The sequence below is a fragment of the Anopheles merus genome, chromosome 2L, assembly GCF_017562075.2.
Source record: "Anopheles merus strain MAF chromosome 2L, AmerM5.1, whole genome shotgun sequence".
Taxonomy (NCBI): domain Eukaryota; kingdom Metazoa; phylum Arthropoda; class Insecta; order Diptera; family Culicidae; genus Anopheles; species Anopheles merus.
The window spans coordinates 50,168,910-50,189,746 of record NC_054083.1 but is presented as its reverse complement, the minus strand read 5'-3'; the positions used below and the strand labels follow the sequence as shown (position 1 = coordinate 50,189,746).

Genomic DNA, 20,837 nt, shown 5'->3' with positions numbered 1-20,837 from the left:
CATTCGCAGTGGACCATTTGCGTTGGTTTTGCCGCGTGACCACTGGCACTCACTGGTGTGGCGTGGACGAGCGATAAGAAAGTGGGGTGTATAAGAAGAGGGGCGAGCTTATCCCGTGGACGGGCAAAGATGATCCCGGAGGTTTTGCGAGCATGCGAGCAGCGACACGATGCACACGGTCTACTGAAGTGCATCGTGATTGTATGCTGTGCAGCGCGAGGGGCGAGGAGATAGAAGCGCGTTGCGCGCCTTGACATCGTCTGCTGGCTGAGCGTTTGGCTGCGACGGGCAGAGGAAGAATTGATCTACGATTCCTAATTTAATGTTGGGATAGGTCAAGTGAAATCTCGCATCAAGTTTATAAATAAACTGCTTCGTCGTTGTCAGCATGATGCACGATGCGATACCGAAAGTGAGCCGGACTGCATTATCTAGAAGTGTTCATAAATGGTAGAGAGGCGACACGGGAATGATTGTGAGACATGGTAGATGTTTTAATAATTAACTGAAACACAGTTTACAATAACTTATTTAATTGTATCGTTATGTTTTAACAAGACAACCCGAACACCTATTTGTTCGTGGTTGAAAAGCACAATACTACAGATAATAATTAAAATAACATTCCCTTCATAAAAATCCCTCTGAAATGTAACAATTATAGACTAAACCTAACTATCTTTTGCTTAATTTTTGAGAAAAAATGAGAATCCTCATTTTGGCACACGATATTTAACGGTCTTTTTTCCTATATAAACCTTGTTTCAGCTTTAAACCCAAAACGTCAACCACCGTCTTTTGACAGTGCAGAAAGGGAAGGTTGACCAGCATCCAATGTTGCAGACACGCTTGACAGTTGCTGACCTGCGTGTTTTTCATGCAGTCGTTTACACTTTATTTGACCTAAACGACTATATTAAATCATCTCAAAACTACTTGCAATATTTAAACAAAGTATTGAAGCACAAGAAAGCTACCCAAAACTGGTTTTATTGACATCTTTTCGAAGGTACAAAATCGTTCGTCGATTCCGCTGTCAAAATGACACTACCCGATCCAACCTTCCCGACCACATACACCATATTTTCTCTTCGGCCTTGCTGCGTGTGATAGTGCGTCGTGCTGTGCATTTTCCTACCAAAAAGTTATTAAAAACGCACCATTTGGTTAAAAATATTCCACATTTTGAAAACTCACGTCACGCACTACATCAGGTTTGTATTGTTGGCACCGGTGCGATGTTTTTCAGCGAGAAAAAGGCGAACGAAAATAGGCTGGTGACGACGCAATGCCTCGACGAAGATGAGCACACGGCGGCCATCTTGCGAAGGGTGCAAAAGCGAAGAAAAAAAAAAAAACGGTGCAAGCGAAAATTTGACCCTAGCCCTTTTGCGAGGCGGACGAAAATGAATATTTCGGCTGCTGAAAGGAAAATGCAATGAGTGAACAATTGCACCCAAAATGTCGCTGTCTTCACTATCGCTTATCGCGCTGTGCGTGGATGGAGCTCATGCTAATACGCTTCTCTCTTTGGCCTTCCTCGCGACAGGTGAACGCATCCGCACCAACACCACACCCTCCCACAAAACCCACTTTTCGCGGCTAGCTGTTGTATAATATAAAATCCGTCACGCTGGATAAGATGGCGCGTTACCGTGAGTGGGACCTGCAGTGCAAGGTTTACGTGGGCAATTTGGGCTCGTCGGCGTCGAAGCACGAGATCGAAAGTGCGTTCGGCAAGTATGGCCCGCTGCGGAACGTCTGGGTGGCACGCAATCCTCCCGGTTTCGCCTTCGTAGAGTTCGAGGATAAGCGTGATGCGGAGGACGCAGTTCGCTCGCTGGATGGAACGTAAGTGTGTTCGCTTTGTCACGCTGGAGATCTCTGGCTCATTTTCAAATGTTTCTCGTCCCCCCACCTTGTAGACGATGCTGCGGAACGCGTATCCGGGTGGAGATGTCTTCTGGCCGCTCGCGACGCGACGAACGCACCCGCCGACCCCGCCGCTCGTACAGGTGAGTCAATATTTTGGGGGACAGTGTGTTGTGTTGTTTTAGACGTACTGCGTTAGTTCTGATATTTATATGCCATAATATCATAGCGAATTTAGAGTATTTACCCACCAAACAAACAAACGCTAAAAGAAGCCAAATATCTAGAGTTAAATAATGGCCCTCGTTGCGAAACATGCACCCGGTATCTTTGTGTGTGCGTGTGTGTTTTTCATTTCGGAACCGTTGTAGAACATTTACCCGCTCGATATGTATAATCATGTTTCGGATTTCTATGAAGCCGCCTCTCGTGTTGTTGATTGTGTTTTTGTTTTGCGTGTGTGTTTGAGCGTGTGTGGAAGCCAAATAAGCAAAAAAATGAGGTTTAACCTAAAGCTATTAAAAGAAGGGTGGCTTGAAAAAGAAAGTTCTCTTATCTCCTCTTAAAAACACAATCCATACCCCTCCCCCCCCCCCATTACCTAGTAGAGAAAGAGCATGTAATAATACGGTTTGGAGTATTTGTTTGGCAGGATGAGATTATTAACACTGATAAAATCAAACAAACGCATTACAAGGAGCGAAGATGATAGCGGGTTTGTTGGACTGATAACACATTCACTAGTAACGGTTATACCAGAGAAGAAGAAAAAAAAACACAATACCTTAAGCGTACCAGAGCGCGTGCTCGTGTCTGAAAAACCCCTTTTCCCTTTCGAAAAAAAAACAGATAATTGTATGTGTATAGTAGAAGAAAACAATCTAACCAATGGTTGATCAAACAATATTTCAGGGCAAACTCTTCTATGATACTACTACTACTACTACTACTCCACGACAGCGTCTTCCGCCACAGAACATCATCTTGTCCAAATTTTGCTAGTAGCGCTACTAGTGTTAAGTCTACTACCGCAACCACCACCACCACCACCACCACCACCATCAATTCCACCAATTTTACCACCACCATCACAACCACCAAAAATACAACCACCACCACCACCACTACTACTTCTACTACTACTACTTCCACCACCAACAATACTTCTACTGCGAGCAAGAGCCCCGGCCGGTGCGGCTCAATCTCTTCTAGACCCGATCATTCGTTTTCCGGCGACCAACACCACCACCACCACCATTACTACTGCTACTACTTCTACCATTACTACTACTGCTACCACTCCTGCTGCTACTGCGTGCATGCGCACGTGCTTCTTCCCGTACTTCCGCAAGCGCCCGTCGCCGCAACACCACTACTGGCAGCAGTGGCAGCAGCAGCAACAGCAGAAGCAGCAGCAGCAACAACAGCGGCAGCGACAGCACTGCGCTTCCTCTTGCAGCGGGCTTCAGCAACGGCAGCGGCCCTCCAATCCGACGGCCTACAGTTCTGCAGTTTGCTTCCCCTTCTACTGCTACTACTACTACCACTGCTACTACCACCACCACCACAACAACAACTACTACTACTACTGCTACTAGCTCATCATCTTCCTCCACATCCTCTCCATCATCGGCTGGACAGTAGCGACGGTCGCCTGAGCAGCACCACCACGCACAGCCCCGTTCTTCTTCGCCGCGACACGTGCCGCCTTCATCCAGTGCCCGCGCCTCGTCCCCCGTGGTGAACACAGGCCCCACTCTGGTATCGTCAACCCTTGACGAGCAGAAGGCACCATCGAACATACACACTCTTTGCCACCTGTGGCCGACCAGTTGGTGTCTTGATTTCCCCCCACCGACTGCTGCCCCGTGCCCAAAACTGTGGACGTTGAGTATGATGCGCCTCTAACTGGCTGCTTGCAGAAGAACGGATCAGCAGATCACACACTCAGGTCTCCCGTTCCGACACACATCCAAATACCTTCTTCTCCGCCGTTTGATGCGGTGTTCTTGGGAGGGGGAACAGTGCGCTCAACGTAACATGGAGGTCCTCGATCTTCAGCGCCATCTCACACACATTGACACACAGACACGCACAGTATGATGGGCCGCTTGCTCGAATCGCGCGTCTGTCCTCTCGTTCTCCCTGCATCCTGCGACTCTTCTGGTAAGCCGAAGGTCACCGGAGCAGGAGTGGATGAAGCCAACGCGAAGTCATCGCAACAAACCGCCAACCAACCAGCCAGCCAAACCACCCCGCCGATGGCTTCCGCTCATCCCCTCCCGCTCCGGCCAAGCTTGGCGCGAGTCTCCGGATTCTTTCTCTGTTTTTGTTTTCTTTTCTTTTTTTTCTGTATCTCTTTCCCAGTGAGATCGCTTCAGTTCGCGTTTGTGCTTCGGCCATCACGCTGTTTTTCGGCGCAGCTTGCATTGCTGTGCGCACTGCCAAAGAACCAACCTGTCGTCGCTCTGTCCCCCTCGTTGGGGTGGGGCGCCCATCAACCCACGCGAACACACACACAACTTGCCATCATCTCATCCTTGAGCTTCGGCCGCGCTACTATGCTACGGGGTGTGGGGAGCTTTACTGCGCCGATCCTTTTGCACCGCCGCCTGCCAACTTTATCATCACCACCGACCATACTTCACCGATCCTCTTCTCTACTGTACTTCTGTTTACTACCTACTACTACTGCCAACACTTCTTTGCTACTACTACTACTACCACCACTACTGCTGCTTGTCCTGCACCACCATCATCGTCATCAAATGGGCGACGTCCTTTTGCAAAACGGGTTAAAGCCGCAGAGAACACGTTCTTGACGATGTTGTTCGTCGCGGTTTCTGCCGTGCTGCTCAACCTCTTCCAGCGCAACCTCTTCACGCCGTAAGGGCTGCTTTCTTCTACTGCTAGCTCACCATAATTGCTACGGTGCTGTGCTGCCTATTTTGGTGTATTTTATGAACCATCATACCACCACCAACAACACCACCGGGATGGACTTTATTCTCCCTCGGGCTCTTCTTGTTGCCACCATCCAACCACTTCTTGGCATGATACGGCTTTGCGCATCGCTCGGTGAGCTTCGTCGTCGTGCATCACATCACCGTTTTGTGTGCAGTTAATTCCCCAACGGCGAGCAGCAACAGCAGCGATAGCAAACAGGCCCCATAGTAATAGTTCCCACTCCGCTAGTTTTAACGCTATTGAACCATCGCAACTGTAAGTGAACTGAAACCATTATTCCTTTTTAAAAACTCCAGAATTCATTACTGTGTGATGTGCGTAAATAATGTATCTTTAGATCTTAGGCGGAAGAACCCATCGCTACTGTGGTTTGCCCACTACTCTCGTTCAAGCTCTTCTTCCCTTCGATACAACGTCACCACCCAACCAACCAACCAGCCAACATACGACCCAATCAAGCATCACTCTCTCTTTGCCTCTTTCACCATCTGCCACGTTGACTGTGCTACTATTATTACTACAACGACAACATAACATCATCTTCATCCATCTTCATTCGACTGGCTGTACTAAGCGACAAGCAATTCTCTCTACCGACTTGACCGACCTTGAACAAATGGACATCCCTATGGGAAAGGATCTTCTCTTACTCGTCGTGGCTTCAAAAATCTCTCTATAAAAATCAACAAACAACAATCGTGCGATCCGCGTTCCAACACACAAAGAAACAACACGTGGCCAACACACCTTCGGTAAAATCATCTACCACCACCCTCTCCCCGTACGCTGCTCGTGTGTGGCATCTTTACACTGTCTTCAGCCCACCACCACCAGCCCACGTGAACTCTTCGCCTCTTCTTTCTCAACGGTGGCTGTACGCAGCACACATGCGCAACAGAGTGAAATCCAAACGCAACCGAGAAGATCACGCCCAACAGTTCTTAAAATTGGATCGAAAATAAAAAATCAAAGCTTCTTCCTCTTCACCACCACCACCACCACCACCACTACAACTACTACTACTACAACACCAACCACCAAAGAAACCACATCCACCACCACCACCATCTTAAAATGCTCCACAACGTGTGTGTGTGTGTTTGCGCTCGATCGCTCGCTCGCTTTCTCTTCTCATCTCTTCTTCCGTTTCCGGAAAAGGTAGGATGTGTATGTATGATTTTTTCCTTTTCCTTTACGCTTTTTCTCCTAATTTTCTTTTTTGTATCCCGCAAAACGAAACGTTTCCTATTGTTTTTTTTTCGATTTACAGCAAAAAGGGAATAAACTTCATTTTATTTTATTTTAGTTTTCACCACCGGCTGGCTTTTTGTACGTTTTTTTGTTTTGTTTTTTTCTGTGTAAAAGTAAACCCTTGTTTGTGTTTTAGCCTATTAGTGGTACCGTTTCCTTCATCGTTACTTTTTTTGTTTGCAGAAAAATACACATCAATAGTGTGTGTGTGTGATCGTGCCTTCGTCTCTCTCTCTCTCTCCCTCAATTAACTGTCTTTTCTTTATGTTGTAGCTATGTGCAGTAGAATCTTTTCAATTCGTTTGTAAAACATTTGCAGACTGTCATTGCTCAACTACTTATCAGCTGGCTACAATTACGACTACTTCTCAACCAAATCCCCAAGCATCTTCATTTATACATCGCAACGGCTCTCGTGTTAATGGCTTTTATATAAAAAAAAGTACGAATCGCATCCTTCTCGTAGAAAGGAGCCAAGACAGGACAACACTATTCCAGTGTGATGTGAATTTTAAGACGAGCTGCAAACATATGCTCGCTTCCATTCACACGCATTTCCACGTTCATTAAAACCAAAGTGCTTCTCTCTACACCGAATGATCGCATCTGAACACGAAGGAGAGATATTCCACCATAATTGGTACCGCGTGCAACCAGCAGGAATCAGTAGTGTTGTTATTAGTGCGTCTTCCCGCGCAGTACATGTGCTCTTAGGGGTTGTAGTGGGTTGTTGGCGTGCGCATGGTGGAGTGGTTCTTTACTAGCAGGACAGTATTTCCCCGAAGCGCTTATCTCCTTAAGAAACAGTTGGTGCCGGAAGTGTATATTATGCTATTAACACCACCCGTCGTCCGTCCACCGTCTCAGGCATCGATGTAGTGTTGCTGTGTGTTGTTATTAGTGCGTTCTATGTAGTGACGGTTTTGTTGATTTAATTCTATTCTGTTGTCTAATCTTAGTGTCGATAGTTCGATAGTGCAAGTCTAGCCAATTTTACACCAAAAAAAGACGATAAAGAATGTGCGCTTCTACTTCATATACCAAACACACTGATTGAATATATTTATTAACAGCTTGTTATCGAAATTTCGCATAAAACTAGTTGGAACCAGCCAATAATTCGCGTCTCTCTGTTTCTCGAAACATCAACTGTCCGTTCTCCCCACCCCCTCACACCACTACCACCAAACAAACCAAACTCTCACATCTCTCTGCATCAAAACCGTTCCGCATCCCGCCACCGTCACACACAAACATACATACACACACACACACACACGCACACCGTCCCTTCCGGCTTCATTTTCCTCTTCTTTCTATTCAGATCTCGATCACCACGTCGTTCCAGATCACGCAGCCGCAGCATGAGCCGTGAGCGCGATCGCGACCGTCGCAGCCGCAGTGGATCTCGCGACCGGCGCTAAGCACGGGAAGGAGAGGGACGCTTTTTTGGGGGATGTGAGACACGCAAACGAATGAGATCAGCACCCAGGACAGGAAATAACCAAGAAGATCCAGAGAGCAAACGTGTGTGTGTGTGCGTATGTGTGTAAAATGCAAAATGCAAATGAAAGTGGTGTTTTTGAATAGGATTAAAACACACACACACACTCAACCCAACGAGAGAGCCCTCAACGACCGCGTGCAGAACTGCCCCCCAGCCACCCCCTACACCACCACCATCATCCCAGAACCAAACAACCCCCCAAACAAGAAATGGACTACAAAACACATGTGGCTGCACGCGTGAGTGTTCTCTTGTTTTCATTACTTTTATTAAGTAATCTGTATTAGCTGGTAAGCAGACTATAAGAATTTTACAATAGACTACCCGAGAAACTTGCTGAGGAAATGAATTTGAATTATGAATAGTTTTACACACACAAAAACGTATATCGACATCGATCGAACAGAGGAGAGAAGGACATACAAACAATTGCATGGCAAAATGAGAGAGAGAAGGAGCAAATACCTTTTTGATGAAGGTAAGAGAAGAGTATTCGACTACACAAACACGCAGTAGGGCGCGCGGATCAGAGAAGGCCAAGGGGGGCCTACCTTTCAACGACAGCAAAGTTGTGAGTGGCGACAGTACATACGAGTGAACCACAAAAAGTATTTGATACAATTTCACCCCTCCCCGTTTTACCACACTCCCGTGGGTGTGTGAGTGTGTGCGCGCGAGTGATACGTTAAATCTCGAAACGTTTTTGTATATTTTCTCCAATGTAATCAACTTTCTTTTGCTTTGCTGCAATAGTCAAGCGAAAAAAGCTCGCTATCGTCAATTGTGGACGTATATTTGTTTTCTCCATATTTCACACACACACGTACACATTTTAAACGTCTTGTTGCCCTCTCTTATACACTTGCCGTTTCCTCTCAAATCCTTTAAGTGTAGAGTAAGACATCAAAGCAGGCTAGGAAATGATGGTGGCGCACACGTGCTTTGCACTATCATCGTAGTAACTTTCGGTTTGAGTATTTTCTCTCTCTCCCCCTCCCCTTCACCCAAATATGGTTTTATTTGCGGTGCAGCAGTAGTGTAGTGCGCAGCCCTTCAGCGCACAGCTTTGCGCCCTCCCCAGTGTAGCTAGGGGATGTTTGCCCAGCCGCGCGCGCGCTGAGGGATTGCGACTTGGACTGTTGTAGCGCGGAAGTTTGCGTGTATGTCTGTCTCTCGGTTTTGTATTATAAAGAAGGTGACTCTCACCCTCCCATATCTTAGGTAAGCTTCTTTGGGGCGCTTTTCTTTGCCAAAACGCGTGCGTGTATTATGCTGCTGCGTGTAGCATCTTCTTTTTGTTTTCCTCCTTAAAGTAATACATACTTAGTGAATAGAATCTTAAAGTATATAACGAATAATAAATGAAGCAGTCGACGACGGTGCGCGAAGTACACAGGGAAGGTGTTGGTTGTTTAATATGGTTTGCTTTTAATATCACAATATTTATTCGATCGGAACGCCTCTACAGAACGTCCTCGGAATGGGGAAGCAGTGCAAGAAGAGAGCGTCAGTTCTCTCTAGTAGTATGAAGCATGATGACGGATTGCCAGTTCTTTCTTCTGACGGAATGCATCCGAATAAGTCGCAAAGCTACAACCAAGATGAAGCATCTCATTAGCTGCCAGCAACAATGGCGTGGAATGATGCAGATACACTCTCCAGACGACGCATTTTGAATTGAACTGGCCGTATGATCTAATTTAAAGTAAGTTTTTACAATGTACCAGTACCGATAAGGTAACGCAACTCAAGCTTAATATAATGACATACAGTAAAGGGAGTGGCCAGGACATTGTTAATCGTGCGACTCCTTTCTACAGCGTCTCTGCGTGCGTGTCATCCCCCATGTATCCACCGGTAACGACGGTAATTTCATCCGGCAGGTTCCGCGTATTGTTCATATCATCCATATCGTCATCGTCGTCGTCCGAATTGTCCGAATCGTCGCTTTCGTCGTTCGCTGCAAAAGGTAAATGAAACTTCATTAAATCATAATCCACAATCCCCTATCGTTCCTATCGACACCGCGCTTACCATCTTCATCCTCCGTGTCCATGTTTTCCATGTGCTGCTCGTTGGAACTTTTGCCAATTGGCGTCAGTTCCTGTCCGATTAGGGTGATTCGGTTTAGCTGGAAAGATGCATCACAGTATTATTGCGCTCGTGCTTAGTGGTATTGCATGCATTCTAATCCTCACTTACCCATTCCGTGTGTTCTGTTTCCAGGTTATTCACTTCGGCATCATCGTCGTACGACTCATCAACGGAAAACCAAAAGTTGTACGCCGCAGACGGTTGCAGCGAAGGGTAGAACGGAATCATTGTGGAAGTATCAAACCTTTATCGACAGTCCTACACTGAACCCTTTTGTCGTGTGATTGTTTCGCTGCTTGCCGCTCTCGGTAAGTGTTTTATTTAGTAAATACGCGTTTATTGTGCGAATATATTAGGATCAGCATGAAAATGCCGACCAAGCGGTGGAAGCTTTGTTTCACGCCAGACAAGTTTGTTTACGTTTCTGATGGTGACATTTGACAGCCGATTGTTTTGGGTGAATCGGCCACTTAGAATGGTTAAAATAGTTCTAATTTATTCGTGCTATATCTTATTAGGACGTTGATTTCAATTCAAATCATTAACACCAACAAAATTCGTATGAGATGTAAATACGGAATTTTATCATGTTTTTGGAACAAATTGACCGCAGCGCGTCCATCATGCGATTTGACAGCTTCGACCAAGGTTAGTAAGACGCTAATCAAAGGTGTGACGTATGCGCAGGGTTGAATCGTAACCCTGAAACCGTTGCAACGCTGCAACGAACCATGCTGAAAGATTCAAAAATTTAGCCACCGAAAAGCAAACACACTCACAAACACTTCGATAAATTATTTATCCAGTTTTTTTTCATTTTTATTATTGAATTTATATAATTTTTCAATTACTTTTCTCTATCGATTTTCTTCACGTCTTTGTACATAGTCGGATTTTATAATTTTAAAACAAAAACAAAAGGGAAAACGAGAAAATAAAACATACATGACATACCTTCGCGCGCCTTCTCCTCTGTACGCTTTCCGCGTTTCCTCAATTACATTTGCTGTTCATTAGAATGATTTTTCTTCTTCTTCTTCTTCTTCTTCTTACTTTAACCGGCTTAGTTGGCATGGTTACACTTTTCCTTCACCGTTTGTGTGTGTGTATGTGGGTTGTCCTTATATTTCTATAATGTGTTTTTCTTTCTTTCTTTAATATTTTCCGTTCTTTTACACGTGCACTTTATAAAGAGGGGACTTTGACAAAATTGGAAATACTTTTCATATCTTTTTTTGTGTGTTTTGTGTGTTTTACGCTTCTTCTCTTTCTTCCTTTTGGATGCGCTGTAGTGAATGTGGGTGTGAATTGCTGTGTTTTTTTCATCTTCTGCTTTTCATCTCTTGTTTTACACTGAACATCTTACACACTAAAAGGGTTGTGTTGGTTGCTTTTTATTTCTTTGCTTGAACATTTCCTTATCGTACGAAACAGATACGACCGCGTGCTACGTGTTTGGTCACACACGGGTAACACATACACTTACAGACACACTCACACACACACTGTTGAAGAAGAGGTTGATGATGGTGCATGATTTTTTATTTTATTTTATTTTAATCTGGTGGTTGTCCGTGATCGTGATCTTGTTTTACTCGTAATCCTAAGAATGTTCAGGAAAAGGGCACATCTACCAAGGAAAGTACTCCGAGGGCGCGCCTTAGTTGAGGAAGGTGTACAAAAAATCGTTTCCTTGTGTGCTGTATTCAATGGTAAACACAAACATTTTCACACGCATTTCAAACATCTTTTAATCGCTTCGTGACCGGAGGGGATGCTGGAAATGCTGAAGAAACTTTGCACTCACACCGTGGTGGTGTACCGTGTTAATTCTAATGTTGGAGCATTTGTTTCTTTTGCTTTTCTTTTCCTTTCTCGCGCTCCAAATTGTATGCCTCTATTGCTAATTATCATGCCACACGGATTCTGACCACGATCCTTGCGCGCACATCCTTACTGGATAGCTGGAGCTTACGATTTAGCTTCGGTCACGTGTTGACCTTCTGAACTGAGGTTAAAATTTGGCTACACTGGCTACAACAAACGGTATTAAAGGCGGTGGTCAAATAGATAAAACACAAAAAACACATATTCATACGCGATGATGCTTACGCTCCTCAACTCACGGACCCTCTCCTATTTTAAGAACATCACGACCAAATCCAACGCCCCAACAGGACATTGGAGTACATTGGGAATCGGGAATTATCGACTGTTTTCCACTGCCTCTGCTTTTGTACAAAGTACACATACACACCACATCGATCGCTGTTGCGCTTCTCCCTTAACTTTAACTTAACTGGCTCATCATCATCATCACCCGGCGTGTGGTGGTGTGCATGTCATGTTGTTCGTTCCTTTTAGGTTCAAGTTCAAGTCGAATTGTTTAAGTGCATTTCGAAAGTTTTGCCCTTTGCGTTTGCCTCTGACGCCACATTCGCTTTGTGGGGCCGGTCACATGCCCCGCAGCATGTTGTTTAACATAACAAGGTAAAATTTAGAAGTGAAAAGATTGCTTCACACTATTAGCTATGCCTTTGTTCTTTCTTTTTTATCTTTTATCTTCTCTCCTTCTCTCTTCCTCTTGCTGTGCTTTTAGACTAGTTCCTGTTTTTTCTTCTTCTTCTGTGGTCTTACTCGGAGACCTCTTCCTCTCTCTTTCACTTAATACGCTTTTAAGTAATTTTCAACCAAAATCAAATCAAAATGATATAGAATAATCTTCTAACTGTTTCTGTTCATGGTTTGTTTTTTTTTTTCTTCTTCTTCCTGTTTGTTCTTTCTACACTCTATTTAAGTCTGCTTAGAATCATGGCTTCTATATCTAGATCCGTTTCTTGTTCTGCAATTTTGAACGCACTGACAGTGTGAAAACGAAAGTTTTCTAATTCTTTTACAACAAAAAATCCTCCCCCAGGCACAAAACCAATCCACCCAAGCTCTCTTCCACGCTGTTTGCTTTGCTACCCCGTCTGTGTGTGTGTGTTTGTATGTTGTTCTTTCATATTTTGTTCTCTTCTCTAGTGTGTTTCTCCTTCTGTTTTTATTTCGTTCACGTTTTTTGTTGCTCTTTTATCTTTCTATTAGTATTAGTTTCTTCTGTTTTCTTCTATTTTGTTTATATATGCCTTCGCTTTTACTATTTCTTCTTCCCCCCACTGTCCTCTTACCCCTTTGTTTTGGCTTGTCTATATAATATTTGAAGGATTGTGTTTTTTTTTTGTCACCTTTTCTTACGCTTTTAATTGGGTAAAAAAAAAACACAGTTTCCCGTCGTGTTACGAAACGCGCACGCCCACTAAAACGTCAACACTAGCTAAGGGTGAATAGTTTCACTGCGTTTTTGCCACGCTTTTCTTCCGCTCGTTTACTGTTCACTCCCCCCGATTACTGTTACTCCATATTGTGTTCTCCAGTGTGTCTTTGTTCTGTTCTGTTTCGCAGATTGCAAAAAAACGAACATCGCTAATGTCCGCTTTTGCTCATCCTTCTTTCCTATCCACTTCTACAGCGCTATTTAATTGTTGCCAAACTATGTGTCCGTGTGTGTCTGTGTGTGTGGTGGTACTGGGGAAGGTGGGAAGAAGTAAGCTCCAAGCCCCTCCGCCCCTGCCAAAGAGTCATCTAAAACCGGCTGTTCGTCCCGGTGGCGGGAGGGTTCGTCGTCTGTTTTACTCATTTTTTTCTATAGTGAACTCTCTATATATTTATTTCAATGTATGTGTGTGTGTGTTTGTTCTTCTGTTTCTAATGGGGAGGAGTGTGTTGGGTGGGTGTACTTCCGGTGTTCATCCCCAAAAAGGCTCCTGTGGCCTGTTTCGGGAGAATGTTTTATGGGGGGCGAGAGTTAATAAGTTAATATGTATATGTACAGTTTGCCCGCGAATGGACGCAACGGTCAGCAGTTGTGCCCTCGTTTGTGACGCGTTACACGCGAGCCTTGGCAATGACTAGTTCTCAGGAGTCTGTGTTTGTATGCGTGTGTGTGTGTGTGTCCTGCTGGAAGAAATGGAGGGCTACAGAGCGAATCGGACTAGTCTGAAGGGAGCTTTCAAGGCTCTGAAAAGATCACCCTTGCTTCGGAAGAGGTGATCTCCCGGCTACGCCACGACAACCACTAGCAGAGCACACAACAGCAACGATTAACAAATCGGAGAGGAACACACAAACACACGCGTGCGTGCGCACGATTGGTTCGGATTTTGGCTGGCACCGAAGACGAAGAACTGCCGTGTGGATGTGGTGGTACGCACCGTTTGCAAAGGGAGAGATGTGTTTCACTACTTGTCTAGATATCACGAAAGTTCCTGCGAATACTGAGTCTCGAGCGTTGGGCGGCGGGCAGTGGCCCGGGCCAGAACCGAACCTACTGGGCCACCAACTCCTCCCCCACCACCAACACCACCACTGCCGCCGCCGCCCCCAGTCGGTGGCCCCGGCCCGGTACCGTACGCCGAGCCGTACAGCTGCACGCACGAGTCCTTGATCAGTTCCTGGGTTTCGCGCAGCTGCCGCTGTACCTGCGGCGCCAGCCGTTGTACCGCGATGGCCGGCGGGAAGCGAGGCTCCGCAGAGGACATGGAGAGGGGGCCACCGACGGCACCGCTGGGGCCACCGCTCGGGCCACTGGCGGACGCGACGGCGACCGAGGCGGAGGCCAGGGAGGCCGCCACCGAGGACGATACGTTCGAGATTCCCGCCGGCATTGGCGACTGCTGCTGGACTGGCTGCTGTTGGGCTTGGGATTGTAGCTGTTGCTGTTGCTGCAGTTGCAGTTGCGTTACAGGTGGAAGCTATGGAGAGAGAGAGAGAAAGGGAATATAAATTATTCATCTAGAGCAAGGCGAGCGATTACGAACGATGTGTCTCCCTGGAGAAGGATACGTTCCGCATGCCCTGGGACCGATGTTATGATGCAGAAAGGGATTTATGTCTTGCTTTATAGACGACCATTGTCAATTGGGACCAGAGACGAGACGAGACGACTCATCATTCATGCATTGGTGGAGGTTTTCCCCGGATGTGTCTAGCTGCACAAGTGCAACAGTCAATCGGATTTCGGGGTTTCGGGTTTTGCATATCCGCCCCAAAAGGCCAATGAAACAACGTCTCATCTTTGTGACAGCTGTAAAAAAAGGAGAAGTCCTCTGTTTTGCATTCTCCCTCGAGGGGATAGGACTGCTTTTTTAACCTTCCCCCATTCCCTTTTACATGTTGATTCATTCTGGTAACAAAGAAGAACAAAAAAAACCGACCCGGATTGTAGTCTGGTTTGGGTTTCCGTAGAACAGCATGTGTGTGCACGCGCGCTAGGCACGAAGGATATGCAGCAACACAACACCAAAAAACCGAGCAAAGCCTACCTGGACCACTTGCCTCCTATACTTGCCATCATTCGCCATCATTGTAAGAAAAGAGAAGGAGAGAGTGAGAGGAAAAAGGAAGACGTTGAGCAGCAAAACCCGCTGAGCAAAACAGCTGGTTGCTGGTTGTCATCCCATTTCCTTTCGGAATCGCACCGGGTGGACGGGTGTGTGTGTGTGTGTGTCCTTGCTCTGCTTTCAGGATTTTATGCTCCTTCTCCATTCCATCCCGCAGCATCCATCAATGATGATCCTGATGATTGCTTTACAACAGCACAGAAACACACTTCCCCGCACCTACGCAACGAGCGACGACGAACCCTCCGCCCCGGGGGAAACCTTTGGCTTTGGAATTTCCATCTCTCAGATTTGGTGCGTGTGTTGTTTATTGTCTGTTTATCGGATAATTGCTTTGGTGCGTTCGTTCGTGCCTACGAGCGAGCAGGTGATGTTCGGAGCAGCATCATCGCCTTCTTTGATCGAATTCCGATGGTTTTTCAGTAACGTTTCGGTGGTGCTGTGAGAAGGATCGCCAGAACCATGGGCAACATGAAGCTCTGCTCAAACATCAAGTTCCACGGCTACTTGATCGTGGTGTTTTCGGCGCTGCTCACGGTCAGCGTTCTGATTAGCTCGGTGACGCTGAAGCTGCTCTACCCGAACCGTCAGGATGTGGATATTCCAAACGATTGTAAGAGTGATGAGCGAGTGCTGCAGTACATTTTTGGGCTCTAAAGCGTGTGTGTGTGTGTTTTATTGGATCCTTCCAGTTCAAGATCTGATCGATTATGGATGGTTCGACTTTACCGGCGATGTTGTGCATCTGATCTCGATCGGAGTTCTCTGCTATGGCATTAGAAAGGTAAATATTTCCAAATGTTTCCGATCCAAAAGCCTTGCTCAATTCAAGTGTTGTTGTGTTTTGCAGGAAAATCGCTTCTGTCTCATCCCGTTCATGCTGTCGATCGTGTTCGACTGGATTGCGTATCTGATCGCCAACACACGCAACGGTTCCGCAATGCCCTATCAAGTGTGGTTGGTGACAACAGGTCGGTGATTTTCACCAATAATCGGTCCAATCTCGATTCAGTTCCCTCTAAAAAAAAACATCTCTCTCTCTCTATTTCTCCTCTCCAGCTCTATTCCTGTACGTGTTTGTCACACTGATTGGGCTGTACAAGCTGTTTCAAATGAAGCTTAAGGAAGGCACCGACCGGTCGGACGAGTTTAACAAAACGATGTGCCTGTGACGCTGCTGTGGCCTGTGGACAGCGGTTCGATTTGGAAAAGCAAAACCAAAAAATCGAACTATCAAAAAGCTGAACAGGAAGCTGATTTTTTCCACGACGCCTTTTTAAACGTGATTGTGATAGGGATGGCAGAGAGATGGTTTTGGAGTTTTGTGATTGTTTTATTTTACCCCATAGTTAGTTTTTACAACACACGCCATAGTTTTGGTGGAATAGATTACAAACGAGCCTCAAAACAGCGTGTCCTTTGTGGTGCCTTCCCAGCAAGCGACATTGTCCCAGTCCCGCGCTAATTCAATGTTACGAAATTGCGGGTAAGAAACCTCTACAAAAATCCAAGTATGCTTTGGTCCCGACCCACATTGTACTCGCCTCCCGATCGCGCCACGATCATCTACGTAATCTTGCGCCCAGATTGAAGGCAACAAAAAACCCAATAACGCCCCGCATGATAAGCCCAAGTCCCGAATTCTAGGCTCAGCATTATCACAAGATTGTGATGCCGAGGCGCTGTACACCAGTCACCAGTCACAGCGGTTCGAACAGTTCATTCGTTCGGCTTCTACCGTACGGAGGTGGTGGTGATCTTGTTGAAAATATTCCCCCCAAAAGTGTTTGTCAAGAAGGAGGGAAAAGTGTTACTTGCAAACTGTCAAACACAATGGCCAAAGGACGCACCTGTGGATGGCTGTGGAGCCCCCGGTTTCACGGTGTGCTGGTGGGGCTGCTAGTGCTCGTCAATGCCATTTCCTCCATCATGGCATCGGCCTACCTTCAAGTGAAGTTTGACGACTTCCGGAAGGTTCCGGATGAGCGTGAGTGTGTGGCTTTCTGTGACCTCTTTTTGTGACCACTTTCTTTGGATGTTCTAACGCGTGCTCTGTTTCTTTCCATACCAGTGTCGCTGTACTATCGGTACGCAACGATTGATATTATATTCGTGGCGATTGTACTGCTGGTTGTGATTGCATACTTCATCGGAATCATGAGCGTAAGTACGGCACGTGACCGGAATCGTACAAATATTGGTTTAAATATTGTCTTCTTTCTCTCTCGCTCTCGTTGCAGGTGAACGAGTACTACATCATCCCGTTCGGGATACTGCTCCTGCTAGACTTCATGGGTTACGTTGCAACGGAGATGGCAACAACGCTCAACAGCGACAAGCCCGAACTGTTCCAGGGCCGAGCGGCAGGAACCGTATTCGAAATCGGTATGCTTTCTGGTGGACAAAAAACCATCTTTGGTTTAGATTCTTTAATCTCACTTGTGCTTTTTTTCCATCGTAGCTGTTTTCGGTTACATGTTTGTGACGGTGTTCTGCCTGTTCCGGGATCTGCAGCGCAATCGGCACATGCAGGAGGAACGTTTGCGCGGCTACCGCAGCTTGAGCAGCAGCACGGAGCACATAGAGATGTGATTCGGAGGAGGAAGAAAAGCGCACGCCCTAGACAGTATCGAGTGTAGTGTTTATAGAGCATCAAGCGAGTAACTGTATTGTTATTATTAAGTGTGTGCCGAGAGAGAGAGAGGGGAAATGTTTCAAACATTCCAACCAATTCACACCAGTGTCATTATGATAACTCACATTCCAATCCTACCCAAAAAAAAAACCGATAACACGCCATTGTTTGTTTAGTTGTTTAGTTAGAGTGTTGTATTAATTATGGAATATAAAACAGCGAAACCCTCTTCGGCTAGCCCACCTGTTTAGTGCGATAGGAGCTTTGAGTTCGACGGTTCGGATTGGTGTGCTACTATAATTAGCTGGAAGTAAGAAGTGTCTTGAAGGTAGAACCTAATAAAAAAGTGTATCACATTTGGCTTGGCTTATAGCGTGGCTTGATGACAGAATTGTTTAAAATAGGCTCGTTCCCCAATATAAGAACTTGGTGGAGGTTTGAAATTTGTGTATCAAGCATCGGCCAATTGATTACTCAGCACTAAATCTTCCTCAAACGATTCTTGATGATGATGATGATCTTTCTAAAAAAGCATACACGAGGCTGCCTTCCTTAGAACGATGGATGAATGTGGCGTATTTCAAACCCGAAGAGTGTCACTCTTTCTTTTAGCCTTATCAGCCACTGGCTACAATGTGTGAGTTTTTTCTTTAACATTTTTTGTAACGGGCGGAATGACTGAATATGTGGAAAAGCGGCAATAGCTAGCAAGAAATATTCTCGCGTTTCAAACAGGGTTTCAAAAAACCAAAAGCCAAATAATAAAGAGTAACATAACGAAGTTAACAAGCGCAAGAGCAAAACATGGCCAACTAATTTGAGATTATTTCGTAGTTACAGTGTCCCACCACAAGAGGGCGCTGTACACATCAACCGCTCACAGTTTCCTATGGTGAGCGGATTTGAAACCCAAGGATTGTGAGGTTGGCAGTAAAAGAGCGATCAAACTTTCGTTTCGTTTGTGTGCTTTTGTCCAGTCAATGGATAAAAATAGACAAATCGAATGTTTTGATGATCCCTGACAAGAATGTACATAGTGAGAAGAGTCGATGATCTTCTCACGTTCCACTCACTGGTGCAAACTCCAAACCGAAAGCGTCTCACGAGCGAGGGCTAGGCAGTCACTGGAGCGTTGATTATGCTACAGTGCGTGTGTGTCTTTTGCTCTTGATCTAGTTTCTAGAAATGATTCAACATCACCGGTGTCTAGGGTTCAGAGATTTTGCATAATACAACACCAGTATTGGTGATACAGTGAGTAAGCTTGTCCCGGCTATAGCAACATGCGGCTACTGCAGCATCACAGAATCAATGCAGTCGTTGTGTGTCGTTACGGGTGGCCACCAGCATTTCGGTACTGCTAAGCAGCAGAGATGGGATTGCCAGAGTATTTCAACTTAACCGAGAACATCCGGACGCACGCCATGTTCGTGGGTGTGATGCTGTCCCGGGACGCGATCTTGACACTGATTGTTAGTGTGGCTTGGTTCCTGGAGGCAGACAACTTTCCCGATGATAGTAAGCATCAAAATTATGACGCTTAGCGTCCTAACTTTCTACATCCACCTAATGCATTATTTCCAGTGAAGCCAAGCTTCAAAGGCAGCGTCTTTGTCGTGGGTATTGTGAATACGCTGTTTGCACTTCTGTACTGGATTGGATATCTTAAGGCAAGTCCTGGGTCGGTGTAGAAACAAGACCACCTCGTTTCTACACATTGAACTTGGGTTAGTATTTCCATCTTGTTCTCCCCAAGTAAGTAAGAATAATCTTCTACTCTCGGCCCTCAGCGTAAACGATGGTGTATCTCAGTGTTTATCGGATTCATATCCGTAGCGATCACGATTTAGTGTATCGGGCTGGTCGGTGCGATAGTAAAGTTGTACCTTCTCACCGCCTGCACAATACTGACAGTGCTGTGTAAGTGAATAATAAGTAAACTTCAGGCATTCTTTTAACATTGCTGCATTTCTTTTCTGATCATCAATAGCCATCAACGGATATGTCCTTCTGGTGACACTGGAATTACGTAGAACCAATTTTGAACCTACGAAGCCGCAACTAGCGAACTGTGTCTAAATGTGTCTTCTCGTGAAGAGATCATTATAGTAATGCATTTATATGTATCGAACGCACCATATTGTTGATAAGACAGAGGACGCGATCGTTCCATCCTCTCTCTCCCGCACAAACCCGATCAGAGCCTAAACCCAATGCTGCTTTGAAGTGACCGTGAAGCAACACGCATAATCCAAATTGCATTCTAACCAACTGCACTGATTTCTCACCGTTATCATGCGGGAACCTTCATCTGTAGTGTAGGACTTTCGTTTTCTGGGTCGGCGATAAGCTAATCAACTGTTGCAATGGATTCGTTTCGCGCGGGAATACTATGTGAATGTGCAAAGTAAACGAACGGTTACTCAAGAAAAATCAAGCAAATAACGTCTAATTATGATTGCCACAATGCAGTACGCTTTGGTAAGCAGCATTTTCAAAGTGATTTTTAATCCAATTTAAGGGACAGAGATCGCAGCAAAGATTAATCTTAACAAATGTGACTTTAACATGATGTTCTGTGTAAGAAATCTTCTAGAAGAGCGCTTGATAATAATAAAATAAAGAGCATTGCAAACATCCTATTACGTTATGGAGTCATTAATAGTCGAGCGTAGTGTTAATGCTGACTATTGGAAGATAGTTGTGTGAGATATAGTGAGACAATTTTTAAAGCTGAGCATGAGCTGAGCAATATTTCTCCCGTACTTAATGTATTGTGAGCGCCAACTCTTTTGTAGTTCTCACTATAGGGCTTAGGACGCTTTTTTCCAGCATAGCAACGATGAGCGTTACCTGGAGAGAAACCCTGCAACCAGACAACCATGATCAGTATAATCTTTTCTGCCGAGAATACAGCTAGGATAAGGTATTTACACGCAGGAAATGTCTTTCAAAGAAAATTTTAAATTTAATTTAATTTTAGATTTCAAAAGACGAATAAAGTTATTGGGCTCACAGTCTCTTTAAAAAAACAGTATACTCTTTTTTACTTTTAACACTCTCACTCACT

The 20,837-nt window shown here is 45.4% G+C and overlaps 5 protein-coding genes across 21 annotated transcripts in view; 3 read left to right on the top strand and 2 right to left on the bottom strand.

Moving 5' to 3' along the window:
* The first annotated feature begins 1,052 nt into the window (after window positions 1–1,052).
* On the top strand, window positions 1,053–8,990 carry LOC121591761 (RNA-binding protein 1-like). 5 transcript variants are annotated; one of them, XR_006004559.1, is made up of 5 exons: window positions 1,053–1,214; window positions 1,550–1,851; window positions 1,926–2,015; window positions 2,785–4,038; window positions 4,240–5,997. XR_006004559.1 is itself a non-coding variant. In XM_041912681.1 (4 exons), the coding sequence occupies exons 2-4, from the start codon at window positions 1,643–1,645 to the stop codon at window positions 3,614–3,616; spliced, it is 1,131 nt and encodes a 376-aa protein (XP_041768615.1). In that variant the 5' UTR covers window positions 1,053–1,214; window positions 1,550–1,642; the 3' UTR covers window positions 3,617–5,997. The 5 variants fall into 5 exon arrangements, 3 of the variants coding, with proteins under 3 accessions (XP_041768615.1, XP_041768617.1, XP_041768616.1); XR_006004558.1 differs by having other exon boundaries at window positions 2,785–5,094; window positions 5,177–5,997; XM_041912681.1 differs by having other exon boundaries at window positions 2,785–5,997.
* On the bottom strand, window positions 8,987–10,294 carry LOC121591774 (anaphase-promoting complex subunit 15). 2 transcript variants are annotated; one of them, XM_041912700.1, is made up of 4 exons: window positions 9,800–10,294; window positions 9,632–9,728; window positions 9,368–9,557; window positions 8,987–9,292 (listed from the first exon to the last, which is right to left on the bottom strand). In XM_041912700.1, exons 1-3 carry the CDS (start codon window positions 9,917–9,919, stop codon window positions 9,412–9,414), a joined length of 363 nt encoding a protein of 120 aa, XP_041768634.1. In that variant the 5' UTR covers window positions 9,920–10,294; the 3' UTR covers window positions 8,987–9,292; window positions 9,368–9,411. The 2 variants fall into 2 exon arrangements, with proteins under 2 accessions (XP_041768634.1, XP_041768633.1); XM_041912699.1 differs by having other exon boundaries at window positions 8,987–9,557; window positions 9,800–10,293.
* Window positions 10,295–12,431: 2,137 nt separating this feature from the next.
* LOC121591759 (putative cyclin-dependent serine/threonine-protein kinase DDB_G0272797/DDB_G0274007) overlaps window positions 12,432–20,837 on the bottom strand; it is a 76,629-nt gene continuing 68,223 nt past the window's right edge. For all 12 annotated transcript variants that reach the window (XM_041912674.1, XM_041912677.1, XM_041912676.1 and 9 more), the window contains one exon: window positions 12,432–14,484. In XM_041912674.1, the coding sequence (XP_041768608.1) occupies window positions 13,987–14,484 (498 nt within the window). In that variant the 3' untranslated portion in view covers window positions 12,432–13,986. The remainder of the gene's footprint in view (window positions 14,485–20,837) is intronic.
* On the top strand, window positions 15,243–16,529 carry LOC121591772. Its single transcript, XM_041912697.1, has 5 exons — window positions 15,243–15,426; window positions 15,556–15,745; window positions 15,825–15,916; window positions 15,983–16,103; window positions 16,192–16,529. The coding sequence occupies exons 2-5, from the start codon at window positions 15,595–15,597 to the stop codon at window positions 16,302–16,304; spliced, it is 477 nt and encodes a 158-aa protein (XP_041768631.1). The 5' UTR covers window positions 15,243–15,426; window positions 15,556–15,594; the 3' UTR covers window positions 16,305–16,529.
* On the top strand, window positions 16,676–18,123 carry LOC121591763. The gene is made up of 4 exons (XM_041912686.1): window positions 16,676–17,119; window positions 17,204–17,295; window positions 17,373–17,517; window positions 17,594–18,123. Exons 1-4 carry the CDS (start codon window positions 16,804–16,806, stop codon window positions 17,722–17,724), a joined length of 684 nt encoding a protein of 227 aa, XP_041768620.1. The 5' UTR covers window positions 16,676–16,803; the 3' UTR covers window positions 17,725–18,123.